The sequence below is a fragment of the Gouania willdenowi genome, unplaced genomic scaffold (genome assembly GCF_900634775.1).
Source record: "Gouania willdenowi unplaced genomic scaffold, fGouWil2.1 scaffold_228_arrow_ctg1, whole genome shotgun sequence".
In the NCBI taxonomy this organism is placed as follows: Eukaryota; Metazoa; Chordata; class Actinopteri; order Blenniiformes; family Gobiesocidae; genus Gouania; species Gouania willdenowi.
The window spans coordinates 364,677-389,551 of record NW_021144983.1 but is presented as its reverse complement, the minus strand read 5'-3'; the positions used below and the strand labels follow the sequence as shown (position 1 = coordinate 389,551).

Sequence of the window (24,875 nt, the reverse complement as noted above, 5' to 3'; positions counted from 1 at the left end):
TGTAATTATACAATTTCAATCAAGTAACAGTACTTCTACTTGAGTTGAATATATCAGTACTCTTTAAACCTCAGATGATGATCATCATGAGATGGAAGGTGCAGTGTTTTTTGTTTATTTGTTTATGTTTTTTACTGGTCTGGCATCAGGGCCTCATGGAGGGGCTACATTTCCAGACTTCTAAATACATATATATTGTATGAAAAGAAAATTAGGTGTTTTCAGGTGTCTTGAGTCAGGACCCAAATTTGGGCGTCTGACTGGTTTTAAGGTGTCTAAGGAGAAGAAAAAGAAAAAAAAATAAAAAAAAAAATTAAAGCCTGTTTATTTCTGATTAAAGTGCTAAAAGGAATTTATTTCCACAGCAAAATATTTCTATCAACACTTGCACAATGAGACTACCAATTGTTGTAATTGACGCAATGTAAACATTGGTTTTATCTATCTATCTATCTATCTATCTATCTATCTATCTATCTATCTATCTATCTATCTATCTATCTATCTCCCACACGTCATTGTAACACCTCAGAGCTACACATAGAGGGCGCCAAATAGCTACAAATTGCGAGTACGGTTCAAATGTCGATCAACTCTAAACAGCGTTTCTTCATTTTTTTAAATTTTTATTATTATTTATGCCACCGTCATTAAAATTAATAATTAGACGTGGTTACGCAGAGGCAAAAATAAAAACAAAAAGAAGGAAAAAAGCCTTGTGTGGAGCCAGGAGGAGGTTTTCCTCACAGCCTGATCTGGAGCGGTCGGCCATATTGGAAATACAAATAAGATCAGCAGGACACGGTGCTACCTTCACGTCCTGTTGGAAAATAGAAAATCCATCAGAATACGAAAACGGGAAGAAGAATAAAACTTTTGAAACTTGTGCGATCTGTTTTGTTTTTTTTTTTTTGGTTTTTTTTTTTTAACATAAAGTAGCAAATTTAAACGGATAAATGTAATATCCTGCTGCCTCTAGAGACATGGACTAATAACACATTGTATCCCATTTGTTTCAACACTTTTTCTTCATGATGATGACTGTAAATTATGCAGCGCTATATGAGAGTAAATTGAAACATACATGTTTTTGGTGGAACTGCAGCTGCTGGAGTATGTGCAGAAAACCCATGCAGATACGGAGAGAACATGGAAACTCCACACAAAAAACTCAATAAATCACTTAACATTTATTTAAATAGTGCTTTTCAAGCAGTTCGGCAGAGAAAAATATGACCATTACTAGGGCTGGGTGATATGGACCAAAACTCATATCTCAATATTTTTTATCAAAATGGCTATATACGATATAAACCTAACATCTTACCAGAAAGACAATTCTGGGTTAAATGTGCTGATGTAAAATGTAGTATTTTTCTCCTCAAAGGGACAGCACGTGTGAGTGAGTTCTATAGTGTGGCCTGTTTAGGGGAAGGTCTGTGTTAGAACACACTGAGAAATCCATTTAACAGCGACTCCTAAAACAAGTATTTTGATACAAAATAAGCTATAAACAATAGAAAGTGTCTATTTGTACGGTTGCCATGTGGACAACCCCCGGTGCTATTGGAACGGTGAACAAAGTACACGTATGTAGCGTCTTAGGGTTAGGGTTAGGTTATAACCCAATATTGCAACAATTTTTAGGGCTAGGTTTAGGGTAAGGTTTAGTCTTAGTCACGTAACCTAAACTGGCCAAATAGGGACTCTGCGTACGGATGGAATGACGGTATATTGATATGGCAACCGTACGGATAGCTACCGCCTTAAGAAAATGTATACCAATATAGGCAATATTGTAATTTTCTATATCGCCAAAATAGAAAACTCGATATATCTTGAATATTGATTTATATTGCCCAGCTCTATCATATATCCATAAAAGTAGACGCCAAGAAAATAGGCTTTTTCTGCATTTGCAATCATAAATAGTTAATAAATAATAATGAATAACATGTGACACAGTAACGATAGATAAAACACAATCTGTTATATACCTTCTGTGAACTATATGTTATATAGTGCCGTTTTGCATTTCTCTTTCTAAGAAAAAACAGACCAAACGGCTGTGACTTCAGGAGTGTTGAGTTTCCGAGCCTGATCAAGGCTCTTGAACGCACCGCGGTGGCCTGCTCCGCTGCTCTCTACTAGTCCGGCTATTGTTGTGCGTCTTCAGGCCAACCCGGATCTTTCAGTGCGGAGATTTTCCGTCCTTTCGCCGCTGGTCCATCGCCATATTCCACAGCCTTTGTCCCAATTAAACCCCGACTCCCCAACAAGGGAATTTTGGAGCGGAGCCACTGGGAATACTGGTCGGGATGGGACAGGAGAAAGCTGAGATTTCACCTTAGCGTGGTTCGTGTCTCTTCATGTGGGATTGAAAGCAAAGCGGAGGTCGGACACTGGACGCATGTAGTCGGAGCACGACGGCAGCCAAGGTCGCGTTAAAGGTAAGACACGCTGGGCTTGTGCTGGGGAAATGCCCCATTCAGAGTGGGAACACTGGGAAGCGAGGCGGGCCGCCGAGTGAGTGTGACACTTTTGGAAAAGTTAGAGGAGAACTGGTAGACTTTGGTCTGGTATCTAAAGCAGGGTTGGTTTCCTCACTGGAGCTTCAGGATCTGTGGTTCTCATGGATCTGTGACTGTTTGCAGCACATCGTGATTCTAGGGAACACATATGAAATAAAGAACCTTAAACATCTGGCCAGCAGCTGGATAGGCCTTTTTTTATTTTTTGTTACAGCTGTATATCAGTTTGTCCCACTAGAGATGGTACTAAGCTCACATTTTTTCTTTTGCCTCACCCAGTCTCTCTCTCTCTAACACACACACACACACACACACACACACACACACACACACACACACACACACACACACACACACACACACACACACACACACACACACACACACACACACACACACACAATCAGCTGCTCGAGGGCTCAGCATTAACGAGCCTGTAAGGGCACGGAAACCTTGCTTGAGCTCTGAAACATGAAAAAAAAACAAAAAAAAAAAACAATTAAATAAATTAAAAAAACTACTAAAATTCTTAATTTGCATCTATAGTTTTAAGGATCTTACTTATGTTATGACTTTTAAGATGGTCGTTGTCTAGTGAAAGGTGTCAAACATGCGACCCAGGGGCCTAAATTTGGTCCCCACAAGCATTAGTTCAGACCGTTGAAACAGAAAGTGTGATTTTATTTTGAAAACAAAAAAGGAAAAGTGATATCAGTTGTGTTTCTTTCTTTGGTTTAAATCTAACAATGTGTCCCCCTGTGTCTGCCTCACAATGGTTTGTTCCGTGCTTTCTAACAGCAGCATGGCTCTGAGTCCCAGTACTGGGACTATTTTGCAAAGTTTCACTCACAAAAAAAACATGTTGGATGTAATTATTACCTTTTGTTCATAACATTTTAAACAATCAATTATGATGTGTCATTTGAGCCCAGCCTTTAAATATTGTAAAGTTGTGACTTCCTGTATGCTTTTCAATGAAATAGATTTTCTGAATCGTACCCCATGGCCCCATAGTTGCACTTTATTTAGTTTAGGCTTTATTGCGCTGCTTCTATTACAACTAATGCTGTTTGCATTTTTTTATTTTTAAAGCAGTTAATATAGAAAACAGGGCCATGTCACTCAAGATGGAAAATCAACGAACGTGCGTCATATCCTGTCCAAAATGGTGGCTCTCCATACTTTATGCCCGACAGTATGAAATTGTTCTAAAAAGCCCTTTTATTGTTTTTTTTATTTATTTATTTATTTATTTTTATAAAAAGGTGCACATATTTTATTTATTGGTAATACATTAAACACATTTTTGTGACATACATTTTCACTGCAGGTACCCTTTAATGATTACCACACTGGGAATTGTTAAATGTCCCATGTCATGCTATTTTTCACCCATCAACATTTGTCCTAAGAACTCAAAAAACATAGTATTTGAGGTTTATTTTCCCAAACTCGCCTGTTTTCCTGAGTTTTAGCCTCTGAAAACTCACTTTCTGATCAACTCTACACAAACAGGCTGATTTACGGCCCACATATGCATATTCATGAGTGGGCGTGTCTATAGACGGGACACCGACTTCCTCCTCCCCTCACCGGCCAGAGGACCGCCCGCCCTCCTCCCACCCACTTTGCAGCCGAGCTCATGCTGCTTTATAAACACGAGACAGAGCGTGGGGGCGGGGCGTTCGCCGGTACATACAGTACACAGACTGTAGAAAATACATACATAGCACTGCGCGAAGGACGCTGAAATGCTCACCTTTGTCAGCGTATCTGTTTACGTGTCAATCACAGCAGAGAGCTTCCTGGAGACGTGGCTTCTCCAGCTCAGTCAAATTCGTCATCAAAGTGGGAACGCGTCATCAAATTGTAGCGAGGTGTTTGTGCTCACCCTGCAGTAAGAAAGGAGCAAATCACCCTCTAACTAACAATTGAGGGAAACAATGAAAAAACATTTTGGACATGTGTATGAAGCCTAAATAGCACTTTATGATGTTTAAAGCACAGAAAAGTCAATTTAGTGTAACATGGGCCTTTTAACAGGAAAAGTCACTCTAGCTAACTGGGACCACAGATACAATGGTGCCAGATTAATAGCAAAATATACATGATTTAAGGCTGTTAAAGGGGTGAATATCGGTGGGATTTTAGGGCCTCCGATTTTTTGTGATTGTGGCGAACACATAGCATGGAAAATTATGGAATTGCCTTTTTTAAATATATATATATATATATATATATTTTTTTTTTTTTTAAATTAATTTTTTGAACTACATCAGGCAGAAATTGTATTAAGACATGGATTCTACCCTTACATGCATGTTTTGGGACCATATTAGGCATTTTTATGATATTTTTCACTCTAAAGCTAGTGCAACATTTTCTAGTTACAGTACGTAATCTCCTTTCCCACAACTATAAAGTGAGAACAATGAGATTAATAACAATATTGAATACAAATAACCATAGTTAGCATGTTGGGCATTATTTAGGGAAGATAAAACAGAAATTAGTAAATTGAAACTGTGAAATGGAACATTGGAGGCTCCAGGTTTTATGAATTTATCAACAGTTTTGAGGCTGGAAATAATCAGCAGCGATATACAGTATGTGGCTGTGGTAGGTTTGAATGGGTTAGCATCCTTACTGTATATAAGAAATGTAATGTGATTGCTCATTGAAGCGATGGGCTGCATATTGAGAAATATTGTCTAAGTCAGCCGTTAAATCACCAAAATCACAATTTGTAATAGAGGTGTCCCGATCCGATAGTGATATCGGATATCAATATCAGCCAGAAAACAAATATCGTATTTTATCGGTCTGCATCTAAAATCACTCATATAAGCGCTCCGATAAAATGTTCTGCTCCAGCTCTTCTATCCATAGGTGACTGTGGTTCACACTCCAACAAAGTAACCTACTGTTACAAATAAGTAATAAAAGTATGTATGATTCGTACTGATATCGTATCGGATCAATATCGGTATCGGCCGATACGCAAGGCTGCAATATCGGAAATGAGAAAGTTGTATCGGGACATCCCTAATTTGTAATTCCAAATGCAAACATTTTTATTCTCATTAAGAAGTGTTTCCTTCCTGCTGTACTTGGTATTTGTGTGACGTGTTGTTGAGCTTGTCTTGTTTTTGGTGTCAGTTGAACAAAAGCAGTTTGACTCGTCTGCTTATAATTTCTCCAAATCCTACTATCCGTATTCTTTATAATTTTATCAATGGTTTAACAGCTCCTTGGATGTTTTACTTAAAAACTGAGAGAAATGGAAAGATTCTTTTAGTTTTAAGCTCTTAGAATAAACTTGTATGTCATTCTGCCTGTCCTACCCATTGACTCTTCCACTAGCAGCAGATCACTGACTATTCAGCAGTGGTTGTTAACCTTCTTTTGTCTATTGTGGATTGTGAAATCACACATACCCCTTCATTATATCTTAAGTACCCTCTCAGTGTTGCCGTATGCTGGTGAAATGCATCCCCTGAAAGTGTTCCTGTGTTTAAGCTAAAGTTACTTGCCATTTATGTCTTTTATATATAAATGATTGGCATTTTGTTTCAAATTCTGTCATCAAATTCTCAAATTTGGCACATTTGGTACCCTTAGAAGTGAATAAATGTTATGGTGATGATGGGTGTTGATAAGAATTTCAGGAAATGGATGAATTTGGTCAAAAGTCACAGTGTGAGACTGTGTGTGTGTGTGTTTGCACTCCTGTGTGAAAGTAATCCTCCTGCGGGGTAATCCCTCTGTTAGCGCAGGCCCAGTTGGCCTGACAGTTGTGTCTCACACTCACAGCTGGAGGCGGTCGGCCTGTTGGCAGAGCACTGACGAGCACCAACAGGTGCACGGACTGGGTTTTTAACGCGTGTCCGCAAAAGCTCCGATGCAACTGCACTGTCATTACCTTTGATTTATTAGTAGCTTCCAGGTCGTCTATACGTGAAGCGAATTATAGATGGGGTGAGCACGCACACACATGCACGCCCACGCTGTGGCGATGAGGGCGTAGAGGACAAAAAAAGGCCCCTGTGTGTTAGTTTGGTATCTTGAAGATGGCTCTTCCTCTCTCCCAGCCATTGACAGGCACAGCAGGTGGCCTCCATGGCATGAATGGATTCGGAAGGAAGTTCTCAGCTTATTCTGCCCCCGCCATCCCCCCGCCCGCTCGTCTTCTCCGCTCGCTGTGATTGGCAGAGATGGCAGGCTGCCCTGAAGATAAGCCCGAGCGCTGCCTCTGAGAGGATGCCAGGGCGATTACTGGGCTATGCCTCAACGCCGCTCTGCAGCCTTTTGCTATCGTCACATCTCTGTGCGTCTGCGGCCAGTGAATGTAGCTTTCAGGACCAAGATCACCATCATAGGAGCAAACAACTCTGACACTGTCGCTCAGAGATGGGCAACTGTTAGCACAGCAGGGGCCGCAAAAATGTAGCTGTCTGAGCCGACGTCTCCATTACCAACATTCATGTCGGCATTTGGGAAAATGATCAATCTAGGGCTGGGCGATTTTGCCTAAAAAAATCTCTGATTTATTTAAAGAAAAATTTGAGTTTTGATTCGATTTTCAATTTTTTTATTTTCAATGCACTTAAAAATGCCTGCAGACATCAGATATATTGTCAGAAGTGCAACTTTATTGCTGTGATTGTCCTCAAGAGTTAGAATGCATAGAACAATCCCAAAATAACAAGTAAATGAGGCCCTGTCATTCAACTATTTCAAGCTTTAACCCAGGTTTAAACAAAAGTGCAACAGCAACTTCACAGTAGCTTCAATTTTCTGATTAAGAAATCAGATAACTACATATTTTTTAATAAATTTACAAAAAAAAAAAAACTCTTCCCATGGCGTCTCAGCATAGTGTGAATAAAACATTAAACATGGCTGTGGCACACATATAGCCTACTCAAAGGGTAAACACAGGGGGCTGGCTCACATCGCTCTACTGTGACCCCCTAGGACGGAACGCGAAAAAGTCCAAAAAACTTGAATTTGCAGAATAAAGATTGTTTTTATCTACAAATTCGATAAGTCGTTTTTTTTTTTTTGCCCAGCCCTAGATCAATCTGAACATTTATATGGGAAAGAACAAAGATTTTGTTATTAAACACATAAAGAGCAGCCATAGAAATCATCATGATTAAAGGAATTTGGAACAGACCGAAATAAAACATTATTGCGGAAACCAAAAATGAAAAAACCAAGGCAGAAAACCGAAACATATTATTATGCAAATTATTGCATTTATTGCAGTGGTTCCCAAACTTTTTCCCGTCTCGTACCCTTTCAGACATTTAACCTTAATCCATGTACCCTCTACTCATGCACACCTAAAAAACATGATAATGTAATGTCATATACAGTGAAATTTGTCTCTGAATTTTACCTATCCTGTTGAGGAATAAAAAAAAAAAAAAAGAATAATAATTTTTAAGGACACAAGAAAACATCTTATTTGGAATTATCACGCAATTTATTTAACTAGCTTACTGGCATTTTCTGCGAGTGAAAAAAAAAATTGCTTTTTTCGTCACCCTGAAACTGTGAAATACATCAACTCACTAGAACTTTAAGGAGAAGTGTGAGGTTGAGAGGATGCACAGAACACAACGGAATGTTTGGTTGAATTAGAGAGAGAGTTGTTCTGTATTTTGTTTTCATGTTTGTCAAAGCTGAAAATCTACTTTCACACAAGTATGTGGTGACAAAGGGTTTTAAAGTCTTGATAGCACGTTTGGCTATTGAGGGTAGTTTTACAAAGGCCAACGTGTAATTTGTGGCAATGCATGGAGGCTCCTGACTGATGGTCGATTCATATTCTAATTTCCAATGTTGTCACAGTGTTATTAATTTCTATTATTCCTGTGCGTACCCCATTTTGGAAACCACTGATTTATTGGTATAAATGTGTACTAACCTCACTAAAATTAAAACATTGCAATTGTATAAATTAATAATAATGCTTCAAACAATAAATCAATTAAAAATATGAAAATATTTATTTAGCACTGACATTCCAACAATGCACAATGTAAAAAGAAATAGATTAAATGTTTAACTTGGCCCCAGTCATACATTAAATATTAAATAATATTGTACAGGCCTATAAGAGAAGTCAAATTAAATATATTCTCTCCTAAAAACACAAAGTACATTTAAGTTGTTGATGAAGAGCAGTTTCTATGCTTTATCACACACCAATTACTGATCTTTATAATGTGGACCAAATACAATCGATTTATCAAAGTTGTAGATAAAAACATTTTTGCATATTCGAGTTTAAAAAAAAAAAAAATTTCAACACGGTTTTTTCTGACTTTTTGCGCTCCATCCTTGTGGGTTACCGTAGCGTGATGTTAGCCAGCCCCCTTTTTCTTTACATGTGTTTACCGTTTGAGTAGGCTATATGTGTGCCATAGGCATCTGAAACTGAGTTGTCCTGTTTCGGTCGCCTTTTTTTGGTGGAGTTTTCAGACATCTTGTGTGTTTTTTCCGTTATTCAACTATCCAGCACATAAAGAGCAGCTATAGGAATGATGAGGATTGAAAGAATATGAAACAGCTGCTGCACATAATGTCATTTTTTACAATTCCCATCTTTACAGCTGCATGTTTGTCATTGATTGTTATTTTGCTTTGTGTGAAAATGTTCCTGATAAAATAGTTTTGAAACAGTAATTATATTATGCATATAGGCCTATGGTTTTTATTCCAACATCCACACATTGTTAGCCACAGATTCTGAAGAATTCCCACATTTTTGTGTCGTTTATTCAGAGATAAAAACAAAAGACACTGGTCACTGTTGGCAGCAGGATTAGAGCCTCTGATTTTCTGTTTCAAAATTAAATTTCTCTAATTCCATTTAAGAATTTACAATTTTTTTTCAATTTAATTTCCGTTTCATTGGTTTTTTCTATCTACCGTAGATGTTATAACTGGCTGTTAAACTTCCCCAAATCTAGCCAAACATGCCTCTTATGGCTAATAATGAGTTAACTGCTGTTATGCTGGTATTTCTATGCTGAAAGTACACACATGCGAGTTTGCGTGAGATTTGTCATTTTAGGTTTGTTCTTGCTACACGAAAAAGATTGTGTAAATGTGTGATATTGTCTAAAAACAACATGTTGGTGAGGGTTTAGTTTGTCATATAGCTATTTGTATTTCAGGTAGTGAACTTTGTAATATTCTGTCAGATTTTGCGTGAGAATTGACATTTCCGCTGCTTTGCTTTGCCCACCCGTTTATGAGGAAAAATTGTGTATATGCCTGATATTGTCCCAAAATATTCATGTTAGTCATGTTGCAATTTCCGCATGATTTTGTTGAAATAAAATGTCAATATTTAATTAAATTCCATAATTACTCCCTGTTTTCCATGATCACGGAAAATTGGAAGCCCTACAGGTTGTTAGGTTTTTAGTCATTTTCTGTGTCAACGTTCTGCACTGATTCCTTTCAATATTTAAGCCATTTTTATTGTGTATTGTGACCTTTAATTTTAAGTAGGGGTGTCCCGATTCGGTATCGGTCCGATATCAGCCTGAAAACAAATAAAGGATTCAAATTTCCGTTTTTTTTTTTTTTTTTCAATTCATTTTTTATTTATGTTATTCAATTGTAGAATACTGTAGATATTATGTTATATATATATATATATATATGTGTATATATGTATATATATGTGTGTATATATATATATATAGGTTATAATGCATGTAACCAATTGGTTAATAATAAATGGGCCAGTTTTTCTCATACCTACTGTTACTTTCTAACATTCCACACTACAAAATAAGTAATTATAATTTTTTTATTAAAGAAAAAAAGAAAGTAATAAAAGTATGTATGATTCATGCTGATATCGGTATCAGCTGCAATATCGATATCGTATCGGAAATGAAAAAGTTGTATCGGGACATCCCTAATGTCAAGTTGTGTCGAAGCAAGTGTTCAGTTTTCACAAAACAAAGGCAAGTGTAATGAGCAGCTTCTTGGGCAAAAAACAAAACACCACCGTGCAAGTTATTTTGTCTAGCCTCATAAAGATGATAAAGTCCCAACATGCAGGTTGTGTGAATGTAACCAAGGAGTGGTTTTACACTTCTAATGTCTGGTCATTAAATCTTTCAGCACTTTGGTCTGCATGGGACACGACTGCTCTTCAAACGGCTGCACAAGTTACCAAAGGCAGTAGCTCAAGGGTCAAAGGTCGTGCAGGCTGTTGCTTGTTATCTGAGCGGTTAGTGTGCTAACAAGCTGAGAAGTGCGTCATCTACGCTGCTGCACACTCTGAATCAGGACTTCTCTACAAAGTTACAACTTAGCTCTGACGCTAAACATGGCCTCTAAAGCAAAAGGAAATAGTTCTGGCCAGTGGGCGCTAGTGCTGAACGATTAATTGCATTTGCGATATTATCGCAATATCATAAAATGTGATTTCCTAATCGCAAAGGCTGCAATTTTTTTCTTTCTTGCCCTGTCTTGTAAAGTTCGGTCTGTTTAAGAAGTGCAGTCCACATGTTTAACTAACTTCACGTTTTGTGAAACATGTAGATATGTTGAAGAGGTAAAGCCACAGATTTGTTTGCTTTATTGTTGTAATCTGTGCTTTAAAATTTACATTTTATATTTATTTAAAGTTTAAATGAATCTGAAATTGTTTATTATGAAACAGATTGCTTGTGTTCATTGAAAAATACATGACAAGAGACCCTTAAAGAAATAATTGCATGTTAAATCGCAATATTGAGGAAAACAATCCCAATTAGATTATTTTCCAAAATCGTTCAGGCCTAGTGGGTGCTCGTTTCTATAGATGAATAAGAAGACACCCATTGGGAGCCAACGTTAAGATGCTTTCTCTTTCTTCCAAACGTCCTTCCATGCCAGCGACGCAGCGAGCTTCCTGTGCAGCATCTGAGCTCTGTGGGAAGCAGCAAACTGTCTCTCCTAAATCTGACACGGCTTGGCACACAGCCTCACATGTCACATGTCCCTGAACAGGGCTTGGTCTCAGCTTTAGTTTAAATACACTGGTCTCTGTACTAGTCTGCTGATGTGGCAAAGCCTGAGAGGACTCTAGGATATTTCTGAATATATTTTGGCATTTTAAAATATTTTCTTTTCTTCTGCAAGAATGGACACATCCCAAAAAAGATGAATAAAACACAGCAGTGGTTGGATTAAGAAGTGGCCCAGTCTGTCTCTACAGTCACTGAATGTTTTAACGACACACAGAAGTAAAGCAAGCATTTCTACCAGTCCAAACTCATAATATTTATATGCTTCTTTTGTATTTAAAAACAGGCTACAGTGTTGCAGTTCCTTTTTGTTTTTATTTGGTAACGGCTAGGGGTGGGACGATGACGAAACGTTAGACGATAATGGGCTCCGTTAAAGGAAAGTAGACAAAAGTTGAAAAAATAACCAAACTTTTATTTTACTTAAACTCTAGACATACCTACATACTTTGGTTATGACCTTTTGAACTTAATATGAATATAAGAAATAGGGCTGGGCGATATGGACCACAATTCATATCTCTATATTTTTTCTCAAAATGGCGATATACGATATACACTTTTAACTCAAAGTCTTACGCAGAAACACCATTGTAGGTTAAATTTGCTGATGCAGAATGCCACAAAGGAACATTTATCAACAAATAGCTGCACAATATGTGACACTTTTCTCCTATAACGGACAGCATGTGTGAGTGGATTTTGTATTGTGGCTTGTTTAGGGAAAGGTCCGGGTTAGGACGCACTCAGTAATCCATCAAACTGCTTTTTATGCTGTTCTGGGAAGTAGTAAAATAAGCGACTACTAAAACAAGTAGAAGAAGAATTTTCCATATCGCCAAAATAGAAAACTCGATATATCTTGAATCTTGATATATTGCCCAGACCTATTAAGAAATAATAACCAACCATAACAATCTGATGTGTATTAGATTGTATGGATTTATCGTACCCCCAAACCCATTCTAAAATTTCCCGAATTCTGTTTTAGAGCAAACCCATGACCGTTTCATTGGCTTTCCTTTGCTTGATTACTTACTAGACTACTAAATGTCCCAAAGTCATTACAAAAATATTTCATAGGGATTAATTACATTTATTTTTGTAAATTTGTGTTTTTTTCTGTTCTTCAACGCTAAAATCTCACAAGATTCAGGTGCAATAGAGCAGTCTCACAAGATTTCACAAGTCTGTGAGTTTTATATCTTCTAACAGTTGCTCCACATCTGTGATAACATGTAGGTGAGGACACACTGTGTTCCATGTCATATTCCATTTTCCTTTTTCATTGTGCAGGGTTCTCACCAGGAATTTTTCACTGCATAGGGGGAGGACGCGCGTACTCACATGGTATAGCATTAATTGAGTCAAAATAATTAGACCTAACCCGAACCTGTCCGACCTGAATGAAGCCGATGTCTCTTTGCACTAATGTGACTGTATTCACATTAGTGTGCGCGCATGTATCATGATCCGTTGTGAGTCATGAACATGACGAGCAGCTTCATGTGTCGCTACACACTACGTCTGGTAGAAGCTACGGTATTTACAGTTAGCAAGAGGATGACACACACAGGCAGCATCAGGGGCAGCTGAAGGAGGGGTCCTCAGGTAAAGACAGGAGCATCCGAGCAAATCACCTGTATTAAATAGGCAATGCAGCTGATGTATGTGTTTCTCGGTTATACAGATTAAAAAGAGTTCGTGGAAGTGTGCAACAATTATTTCGACGGCACTGATTGAAAAAAGTTAAAAACAACCGAAAATCCTCCTACATTGCTGAAAACTGAACCTAGGGGGCGACATCACTCCGTAGGGGAGCAAAATGGCAACGTCAAGGGCCCCTACGCTCAACATTAATGGCGAGAACCCTGTTGTGAGTTCCATCCATTTCCCATAATCACAGAATATCAGACCCCTTAGTGTTTCAGCGATACTTAATTTTCTGCAACATAATTTCCAGAATGAGATCTATAACCCTATAGTGCCTGTATGAGGTCGAGGCTTCCTCAGAGGAACCAGAATGGCACAAGTCTACCCGCTTATCTCGCCTTCCGTCTCAGCCTCATTTAAGCAGCCGTCTGAGAGAGGGCACAGTAATCTGCTGGTAATTTGATTTGCTGCCAAGTCGATTTGAGCTGTCTTTAGTCTTGGTACATTTGTCACGCTTGGTAGTAACAATGGTGATGATGTTTCTCCTTCCTGCACAAATGATCATCCTTTCTCACAAAAGCTGCTTTGAATGAGTGACATAATGTTTGTTTTGTTATTTTCAATGCTGGAAATCTAAAAGTGCCTGTTCATAGCAGCTGTGCGTGTGTCAGCGCTGATGTCCGCTATCTCAAAGCACTTTGGTTGATTGTTCAGCTTTCGGCGATTCAGGGCCTATTATCATTAGTGCTGCTGAGGGTTGTTTGCATGTGTATAGGAGAGCTCAACAGGATACTTTTTCCCTTTGTGTCTTCGGTCCTTCAAAAGACAACACCAGACCCTCCTTCCGTTCAACTCTTAGGAAATCCCAACACATGCTTCAGTTTTCACTTTGGCCACGGTTACAAGATGTTTTTTAATTCAGAATGAGTTATTCCGAATTAAATCATTCGGAATTAAAGTGTTCTGCTTCGTGTTTACATGGTAATAGTAATTCCCGAACTGAGGTTTACATGGAAAACTGGTTTATTTGGCTTTAGTTAATTCTGCTTTAGGTTTGGGTGTTGGGAACGCTCAGATTGGACTGGGGGAGAACGTGACGTATCATGTCGATCACGTCTATCGGGAAAAACACACAACAAACCTTTTATTGTCGACTGTAACACAGAACACCACACGAGAACTGTTTTCACCTTTATTTTGATTGTAGTTTTGAAGCAGCAGCTCGACAATAACACACTTTGACCCACGGAGCGAAAGAGAAACATGAACTAATCACCGGTAAATGAAGCCCAGTAAAACTCTGGAAAACGATAACCAGTAGGGATGTAACGATTCACTCAACTCCCGATACGATTTGATTCACAATACTGGGTTCTCGATATGATTCTCTCACAATTTATTCTACAAAATTGGACTGTAGACAAATGATGACTGAAAAATATTCCTTTATGTTTTTCGGGAAAAAGCTAGAAAATACTGTACTATTTTCCTTTTATTTTTTCATTGTCAAAAGAATCCCTTGATGAACTATTCAAAACAATGCAATTTAACTAAAAATAAATCTTGAATGAAATAAATAAAGGAATAATACAAAGGAAGAAGTCTATTAATTTAAATTCTGGTTGTATAGTAAACAATGCAAAACTGCATAATAGTTATTTTTCTTTTTAAAAGTGCAACTGAAAATGTGTTTTGTGTCTTAACGATTGGACTTTAAAAACTCAGTTATTGCACTGTAATTACATCAGATATTAGTTTGGACGAGCAGAGGGCGCTGGTAACCCAGTGGTCGGTTGGCATGCAGATATTCTTGCAGTGAAGAAGAGATGATATGCGCTAGCAGTCAGAGCTAATAGAAAAACCTGACTTTTACAGATATTCACGTAGTATTACAGATATTCTTTCGGTGCTAAAGGGTAAGGAATCATTTGTGAACATGATTAAGAGTAGAAGGCGGCCAGAAAGAAAGTAGTAGCAGATTCCACCCGTCGCCTCCGCTTCTGGACAAGAGAAGGATGAATATATAGCCTTACGATTAATCGTTACATCCCTAATAACCAGTAATAAATATTTGCTTCCTGGTAAAGATGGTAGCTCTAACAACCGGTACAATGATAAACTTGGTGATATTACAGCCTGTGCAGCAGTATGAGGACGCATTTACTCCCTTCACCCGTCCGATGAAGGCATTCCGTTTGCTGTGTGTGATAAGTCCATGTGTCCGTGTTAATGTCGACATGTTTATGCCTCCACGTCATTCCCTTTTTTCATTATATCCATGTATTTTAAGGCTCTTATTAAATAGTGTCGGCTCTATTCCGGGCCGTCATGTTGGATTATGTTGTCACCCAGTTTGTCATCGCCACAAGTCGCACATGCACCGAACAACTGGAATTAACTTGAAACGGAATTAAGTGTTAACTGTTTACAAGAAAGATAAACTATTTAATTCTGAATGAAATTAGCATTAGGAATTAAGTGTTTACAAGGTCAGGTTAAAGAGGAATGAACTTTTATTCAGCTTCGAAGAGGAATTAAAGGGATATATATCCCGGTATGGCATACAACCCCCAGAAGAGGTCAAGTGGACGATATAAGGTTAGGTTATCAATGCTAGGGATATCTGAATATCCATACAAAGTCCCAGCAGACGCTTGGATGAACAATCCAAAACATTGGCCCCATTTCACCTACCCAGATCTGTACAATTACCTAATAAATGAACCCTGAGTAACCCGCACGGTAGAAATCCTTCTGTAAAATCCTCACACGCCATTAATCACTGTGTGCTTAACAACGGAGCTACAACAAATATAAATACATCATATTCCCATCTAGAATGAAAACTATAGTCGAGGCGAGATGCCCCTAAAATCCTCAATCCTCATTTCAGATGTTAACTGTTCACCTACCGGTTATGAAATGTAAAGAGCACACGTAGGAATGGGCTGTTTTTGGAGACCAGTTTTTACCCATCTGTCCTATGAAGGAAAGCCAGTGTTTTCTTAGTTTTTTTTTCTTTTGGGATGATAGAAAAAAAATCATATCTGTATTATTTTTTTTCATTGGACAAACAGCCAAACACACAACAGCCCTTCGGCATTTTGAAACCTTTTCTGTTACAATACATTGTCAACGTTGTTTTACACCCAAACAATAATGGCGACTGGCGTTGCGAGGCAGAAACGTCACAACTTACCCAGATGCCTGACTTCCTGAATTAAGGTACATTTGGCTTGCAGCTCTTTAAATCTGGAGATGATTGGCTTTTATCGGACAATCTGTGCAGGGGCTGTTTCATATTCTTTCCTAATGCAATTAATGTTGGCTATTAATGTGACCAAAAAGGGAAAATTAACAAGGTTTATCTACTTTGATATCTTTTTCCTTCCCACACATTGCAGATGTTAAATGTGCTGCCTTCCACTGTGACTGTGAAGGAACTCCATACCAGTGACCGGGCTTAATGCTTTGGTTAGCTTAGCATGTAGCATTGCTGACTGATCTCTGTCAGGCAAAGTAAGTGCCTCCAGGAAGGAATGGCTTTTCTGCTAAATGAATGTAGCTGATCGTGTAGTTTTAACCTAACTGTAATGTGATAAGTGCGGCGTTGTTGAAGTCACGAGCTGTGTTAACATGTTTCTATGAGCGGGAACAGAAGATGGAATGGATTGATGAGAGTTAACTCTTCACCCACTCCTCATGTCGTGTCAGTTGTTCCACCCCCAAGCTTCCGATCGCAGCTGATCAATAAGAAAAAGCCAATATTACGATAGTTGCACATGAGGAAATCTATACGTTCAGAGATTACCCTCATTAGGTCACGACACAGTGCAGCCTCACTTTGGTTAAGAGTCAGGCTTAAGGCTAAATAAAATGAGTTTCCTCATAGTTTTTCTTTTTTTTTTTTCATTGTGTTAAATGCAACAAAAACACGTTGAAGTGAATTAAATCCATTTTATTACGAATAGAATAGGAATAGGAATATAGGAATAAACCAAGGTGGTTTAGCTCAGTATTCTTTGAATACTGTCATCAAAAGCCTAAAATCTGCTGTCACATGTGAACATGTGCCTGCTATAGGAGAACAACACTCACGGACACAGAGGCATGGTTAGCTTAGCATGTCGGCAGTTCGGCAGTAATACACAAAAGAAGAGAGCAAAGGATCATAATTTGTAATACCTATAATGCGTAAATAAGTCCTGGTGGAGCCACAAACAAAACGCTACACCACCACACCACTGAGTATGCAGCATTTAAAGCTAGAAATCAAGCTAATGCTAAAGCTAAGCTAGCGCGACAAAGAGCCATTGGGCGGCTGTTGCAAACTTGTATTACTACTAGTGTGGAATTATTCTACAATATTCACTCATCATGACAGTAAAATAGACCATCCTAAGTCAATCTACTGCAGTAATTCATCTCTCAACCAGTAGAAAATCCTGTGAACACCTGATTATGCATGAAAAATAAAATACTGTCATATACCGTGAAACCGTTAGAATTTAGAAAAATACCGTGATATACATTTTTGGTCATACCACCTAGCCCTACTGAGACCTAAGGTTTCCATTGTTTGGGAACGTTGAGTTGAAAACAAACCAGTGAAACAGTTTAAGTGTAAACTATGAAGTTCAGCTCTCATTCTATGGAAGAACTACGATGATGTACGGACACAAACAAAAACACCGCGGAGCCGCTGTTTTTTCACTTTACGCAGAGAAGTGAGATCAATGTAACGTTGGTATCTCGTGGCTCTTTAATTTTTAATCACATGCATTTAATCACAGTCATTAGCCAACAACTCGTGATTCAAATAGTTATTACATCTGTGTTGTACATTTATCTGCCGGAAAATCATGGAAGAAGCTTGGTTAGGAAACAGTTCAGTTACATTAATTTATAATTTACTGCACTAATTAATGAATTGCTGACATAACTGCTTTGAAATCTCCCCTTTTTTACGCCTTTTGCTGATACTAGTGTTCATTCTGAGCAGTAGACCTTTAATTTATTATAAAGAAAAGAGTTTTACTATTTAGATTAAAGATTGTCGACTGTGTGGTTTGGATGATATTAGATGTTTAATTATTTATTTGTAAGCAATCTGTGATCATGCTTAAGTTTTCTGCACTGGGATTTGAAATACATAGATATATGTAAATATAAATATTTCCTTTAGCAATGTCGGCTTTAAGTTTTGTTTGACTGTTTGGACTTTAAAACGTGCCCACTCTCAAAAATATCTCTTGTTTATTAATCCTTTCACTTTGTTGATTTGTTTTAAGTATAAGCAACTTTGTAGTTTGTTCAAACCGCATTAACCCCAGCTTTACAACAACTTTACAGTGTTTTAGTTTACTTATTATGTTGAAAATATTACAAATATGTTCTATATGTGTCATTGCTTTAATTAGTTTCTATATAACATGCTGTCAGAGTGCAACAGGGTAACTTTCACAGGTGTGAAGCTTGAAGCAGGTGCATTAAAGTCAAATATATGCTTAAAAATAGAGAAAAGTCATCATGACTAATTGAAAAAATAATTGATAGATTAGGTGACAACATAATAATTGTTTGTTGCAGCTCTAGTTAATTTGACGTAGCAGAAATGAAATGAAACGAACATAAATATAAAAACCCAAGTTTTACGTACATGTGTGTCTTACCATCTTATATCAGTGTAAATCTCCAGTTTTCCGCGGTTGTGTACATGTGAATTCAGTGATTTCGGTTCAGTCATAATTGTGAAATGAAAATATTCTATTTATCTATTGACGATGCAAGGTGTGTGTGCGCGCGTGCCTGGCGAGTGTCTCCCGAACGCAGTGTTGAAACTTGGTCAACGGCTTCCAAATACCTCGAGAACATGCACATTTATCATGTGCATGTCCCATAGAATTAAACCAGGGCAATTGCACATGCTATTAGTATATTTGCTCCCGCAAATAAACCCCTTTATAACACTACACAGTACAGAGTATGTACACCTCTTTGTACATCTAACCTTCAAACTCATACTCATTTGGCATAATTGACAACTCTACTTATGCTTAGGCAGAAATTTGGCGGGGAAATTTTTAAATGAAAAATCGGTTGAGATAAATATGATTAATATCACATTAACACTACCTTAGTCACAATGCTATGATAAATTTCCAGTCACTAGCTACTCACCACCCTCCTACTTTTACACAACGATTCCAGTGTTTGAACTGGAATTGTCTCTTCAGTCTTTTTTAACATTACAACTGATTCGATTGTGTCCTTTAAATCTCATATCGTAAAACGTCTCTCTGAACGTAAATGAGATTCATTTTGAAGGAAATCAATCACGTCTCTTATTGTTTGAGTCGGAAAATCTTCAACCGTTACTTGATTATAGAGATCTGCTTTTTTATGAACTACATTTAAACTAAACTGGACACTTTACACTCCCTATTCTAATGTTTTATCACTGTTATCTGTTATCACTGTGTAGGTCTGGTATGTTCATCTGTATCTGTGCAGAGATTCACTCACTGGGAGGCTTTTATTCATAAATACAAGCTGAGCTCTCAGGACAAATGGTCCAGACTGATTTAGATCAAAATGTTTAATCTTTTTTGACCCTTTCACCTGGAATGATGTGCCAAAGGAGCTAAAACATTCAGATCTCATTAATTTAGAGGAAATCAAATTATTATATATTTTTTCAACTCATAAATAAACACCCTGCTGTTTAATTTAAAAGTCTTAAAAAGTCCAGGAGCTGTTTAAAGGGTGTGTTTATTTTGGTTACTCCTATTTGCTTCATTCTTGTGTTTGTTACATAACACCAAATGTAATCCACGCATCTTCCCCTCCTCCTCTTCTCTGCAGGCTTGACGATGGGTTGTGTCAAGAGTAAAGAGGACAACAGTCCGGGGCTCAAATACCGACCGGACAACTCCAATTCTGTCCCGATCAACGCCCACCTGGGCCACTACGGGCCCGAGCCCTCCCTGATGGGTCAGTCGCCTGCTGTGAAGACGCACAACAACAGCTACAACATGCATGCTGCTTCGCTCACCCCCTTCGGTGGGGCGTCCGTGGCCATGGCACCCTTTGGCGGGGCGTCCACCTCGTTTACGTCTGTGGCCGTGAGCAGTCCTTTTCCCTCCGTCATTACTGGTCAGTTTCTGTTTCATATAAAGTGATTATATGTGGGTTATAAAAGTCAGTGGGCAGAACTGTCCAATGCACATGAGTCAAACTCAAGTCCTGGGGAAGAAAGTAATAATGAGGAAGCATTACAGTATGTACTCTGTAATTAGTGTGTAATAATTCAGTTGAGTCTCTCCAAATTCAGATATTCATTGAAACTCCAGATTATTTTCAGGAAGTCGCTATTTTCCCGTGTGTACATCACATGACTCCAGTCTCAAAATGTCAACAAAACTCTGTTTTTCTAAAATCCTGCCATTTCTTACAAACAGTCATGCACACTTGCCCTAAATTACAGAAAGATTTGTCACAAAAATCAAGAAATTTTGACGTACAGATCCTGCAGTGACTGATATTAGTAATTGCTGTGGAAGTTTTGAATGAAATGAGATGGAGTCAAGTTGAAGGGTTAAAGGTCAAAGGGTTTTGAGGCAGACCGGTCTGGGATTCAAAGGTTTCAGTGTGAGCGTCCCATGAATTTGTAGCTGTTCTGTGCTCTCAGGGTTTTTGTTTGTTGCTGATAGCGCTAAGCATAACAATGACAGAGTCCCTAAGAAAGACCTTGGTAAGTGTTATCAGTACAATATTATCTGGCCTGCTGAGGGCAGTTTGACCAGAACTGACCAGGAGAGATTCTGCAATCACACATCCGTAATGTATTTAATATTTGTGATTCCTTACAAACTTTGTATCATTTATACATGGGAGTGTAAACTAAGGCACAATAAGGTTGAAATTACTCTTCTTAAAATCAAACTGCTACATTTTTGGAAATGAGTTTGACACACCTAGTTTAGTGTGTGAAAGTGAAAGCATAATGACTACCTAATTATCTGGGATCCAGGTGAACGCCTGTTTACATTAGATTTATGACAATACTAGCATGAAGTATCCAAACCACCACATTCAGTTTGTTCTAAACTGACTTTGTTTTGGGGCGGAACAAAAAAGCAGACTCCTGTTCATACCCGATAAACTAAACTGACTGACAGTCAGCGCTAAAGGCTAGCAGCAGCCTTACAGGAAACAATGAGCCTAAAATGCTGCAAATGGACTGATATGCAGACATGGAGCAAGTGTTTGTAGAAACTCACAGGAATACAGCAAATAACTCTATTTATCACATGGTATACAACCAGAACTGGAGCCCGCCCTGCGGCATACTCTGATAGGCTGAGTCAATTGATGATTTGTACCTTCTGCAGCCAATAGTCCACCTCTTAAAAAAACGCTTTATTGGCTAAAAAAAAAGGTTTAAATCTGCCATTTCGGAGCAGCCTAACATTCAGGGATGCAACGTAATCACCAGAGCGACTTAACTATGGGGGTTTTCTTTCAGGAAAAATTTACATTTTGGGGAGGGATGTTGGGGGGCGGGGGCAGGGCAGAGAGGGGGAGAGGATTCCAGCCGCCGAGGAGGCGTGGGCATGGAGGCGCGGCCATGCAGCCTCTGGGCGCTCCACGGACACCGTCCTTTGGCTCGGATGGGAGAAGGGGGCAGGTGGGGTGCAGGTGGTGGGCCGGCGGAGGCATTAGACAAAATAAAACCTTTGCTTTCATTCTGACAGTCAGGTAGTATGATGACCTTGGAAGGTCTGGTTCAGAAGAGAGAAAGTCCAGGTGGTGATGGGGGAGGGGGAGAGGAGCGGGAATGGAGCATTAGATCTGCATACATCCAAGGTTGAGACAACCTTGAGCAGGCTGTTCTCAAAGGGGCTGATGATGAGAAGATAGATGTTTTCAGACGGGCTAGTCACAACATTTGACTACCACCCGTATTGTCCCTGGTCATGCAGTAATCCAATAATGTGGCCATTTCCCTTGACCCGAACTCTCCACTCCTCCTTAAAGTTCCACGCTGGATTTCATCTGAGAGTTCTGGGAGTTCGGCCCTCTCCATTGATGACTAGCGGCTTCCAATAGAGCGCCCAACGTAATTGGAATTTGCAATAAATCAGGGAAATACCTGTTCCAATCGGCAGAAGTCCTGTTATCATAATTCCAATTTTGTCTGGTGAATATCTACCACATCCTCAGGACTTGCGGGCTCTCTCATTGCCCGCTCTCCTTGTTGAGAAATTTGACCAATGGAGTAGATCCAATTCCATAATTTCGGCAGGATAAATGCAGAGAGAGGCTCCTATTAGATCCACAAGACACAGACTGCAGACATAACCGCAGGGATGGAAAGTGGAAGCGAAGAGGGATGCGACTCCCTCCGCCGAGTAGCAGAAGAGAATGTTTCAGGATTGATTTTAAGATTTTATTGATTACTTTTAAGACCGTAAATGGCCTTGCCCCAACTTACCTCTCAGAGCTTGTATTACAGATCTGCTGACTCTGACAATATTAAAATCACTTCCTAAAACATAACTTTTATCGGAAAGCCTTCGCTGATTTTAAGTAACTTCTAACTTGTTTTTATGTTTCTGTTTTTTAAACCGTTTTAATCTCTTTACCAAGACTCTTTTTCTTCCTAATGTATAGCTGCCTTTGAAAAGCACTTTGTATCATGTGTTTTGAGAAGTGCTCTATAAATAAAGTTAAATATTATTATTATTATTATTATTATTATTATTATTATTATATTATTACTGCTAAATCAAATTTCACAGCCCCACCCATAGTTCGGAAGCCATCTATTTTGTTTTCCAACCAACTTTTCAGGTTTTATATTTTATTTATTTATTTATGTATTCATTTATTTTCCCCTCACCATAATGTGTCTGTGATAAGTTTGGCCTGAGGGCAGTGTAGGATTGAAGCTATAAATTTCCTCCACATGACATCATTGATGTAGAAATGATGCTGTTCCAAAACTCCTTTCAATCAGAGGTAAAAATCAAAGCTCGGAACTCCCTTTTAGCCAAAAAGAAAAAAGCCAACGCTTCATCATCTGCCAGTTACTTCTATGTTGATTTGTGGTTGTGTGTTGGATGAAACCAACTGGTGAAGCAGGAGACCGTCCGAGCAGCAGATGGTGTGCAAATGACACATTAAAAACAAATCAGCCGATGCGTCAGGGCTGAGCAGGTCTGTGATATAGGAGGCGATGCAGCTGTGCACGGAGGACGTGCGGGAGCTGAATTTAGCAGCTTGTGGTTCTTTAAATTTAAAGTGTGATTTCCAACGTGGCTTTGGAGAAACTGGTCTGTAGATCAGACGGTTCATTCAGACTTTCAATGGAGAATGTAGAGAGTAATGCCTATGAAGTATTGTATAAAGACCATACAAACACGTTATTTATACAGTCAACATTACTTAAATTTTATGATATTGTTGATTTTCAGACCATCAAAGTTATTTTCAAAGCATACAATAACTTACTACTTGTTAATATTAAAAAAATGTTTCACTTAACAAGAAGGTTATAATCTCAGAGGTGTGATGAACTTTAAAAAACTTAAAATAAGAACAGCAAAAAAAAGTTTCTGCTTGTGTGTGTGTCTGCGTGCGTGTGTGCGATCTGAAGGAGTGTCGAGACATTTATAAATTTACAGCCAAAACGTGCTTTTAAGGTACAACATGGAAGAATGTACATGAGGAACATGATAATGTGATGCAGTGATTCCTAACTTAAGGTCTCTCATGTTGAACTTATTTTGTGAGAAACTTTTATTTTGACAGGCATGTTGCACAGGAAAATATATAGAAAAAATATTGTGTGTTTTCAACAGCTATTTTTGAAAAACTAAATTTGGTTTGCTGAATTATAAAAAAAAAAAAAGTGGGTCACGATTAAATGACAGTGGCAGAATGTGGGTCCCAGGGTAGGGCTGGGCAATATATCGAGATTCATGTATCCAATTTTCTGTTTTGGCGATATAGAAAATGACAATATTGCCTATATCGTAATATATATATATATATATATTTTTTTTTTAGCTTGCTTTTATTCATACAATCACACAGTACAAATCACATAATACAAGTGTTTACTATTATTCAAAGAATTCAGTCAAACAATGTCCTTCTTTACAGTTTTTCCATATTTCTGATATATATAAATATATATATTTTTTTTTTATAGACTATTTTGTATTGAAATACTATTTTTGAGTTGTTGCTTTTGTTAGCTCTCAGAACAGCATGAAAATCACATTTAGATTGATTAATGAGCACGTCCTAACCCAGACATTCCCCCTAAACAAGCCACACTACAGAACTCACTCACACATACTGTCCCTTATCAAAAGCCAAAATGTGCCTGTGTGGCATTTTATTTAAGCAAATTTAACCCAGAATTATCTTTCTGGTAAGACTCTATTGTTGAAAATATAGAGATTTATTGTATATCATATATCTCCATTTAAAGAAAAAATATCGAGATATGAGTTTTTGTCTTGGTTGTTCTGATATATTTTACAAAAATGCAACATTATGTTGGAATAAATGGAAGCCTTTTATTCTTTCATTATTCAGAGAGTTCTGAGTGAGAATGGAGGGGATTAAATAAGCG

The 24,875-nt window shown here is 38.2% G+C and overlaps 1 protein-coding gene across 1 annotated transcript in view; it reads left to right on the top strand.

Moving 5' to 3' along the window:
• Positions 1-2,135: 2,135 nt before the first annotated feature.
• yes1 (YES proto-oncogene 1, Src family tyrosine kinase) overlaps positions 2,136-24,875 on the top strand; it is a 47,084-nt gene continuing 24,344 nt past the window's right edge. The window contains exons 1-2 of the mRNA XM_028441373.1: positions 2,136-2,450; positions 20,093-20,383. Coding sequence (XP_028297174.1) covers positions 20,101-20,383 — 283 coding nt within the window. The 5' untranslated portion in view covers positions 2,136-2,450; positions 20,093-20,100. The remainder of the gene's footprint in view (positions 2,451-20,092; positions 20,384-24,875) is intronic.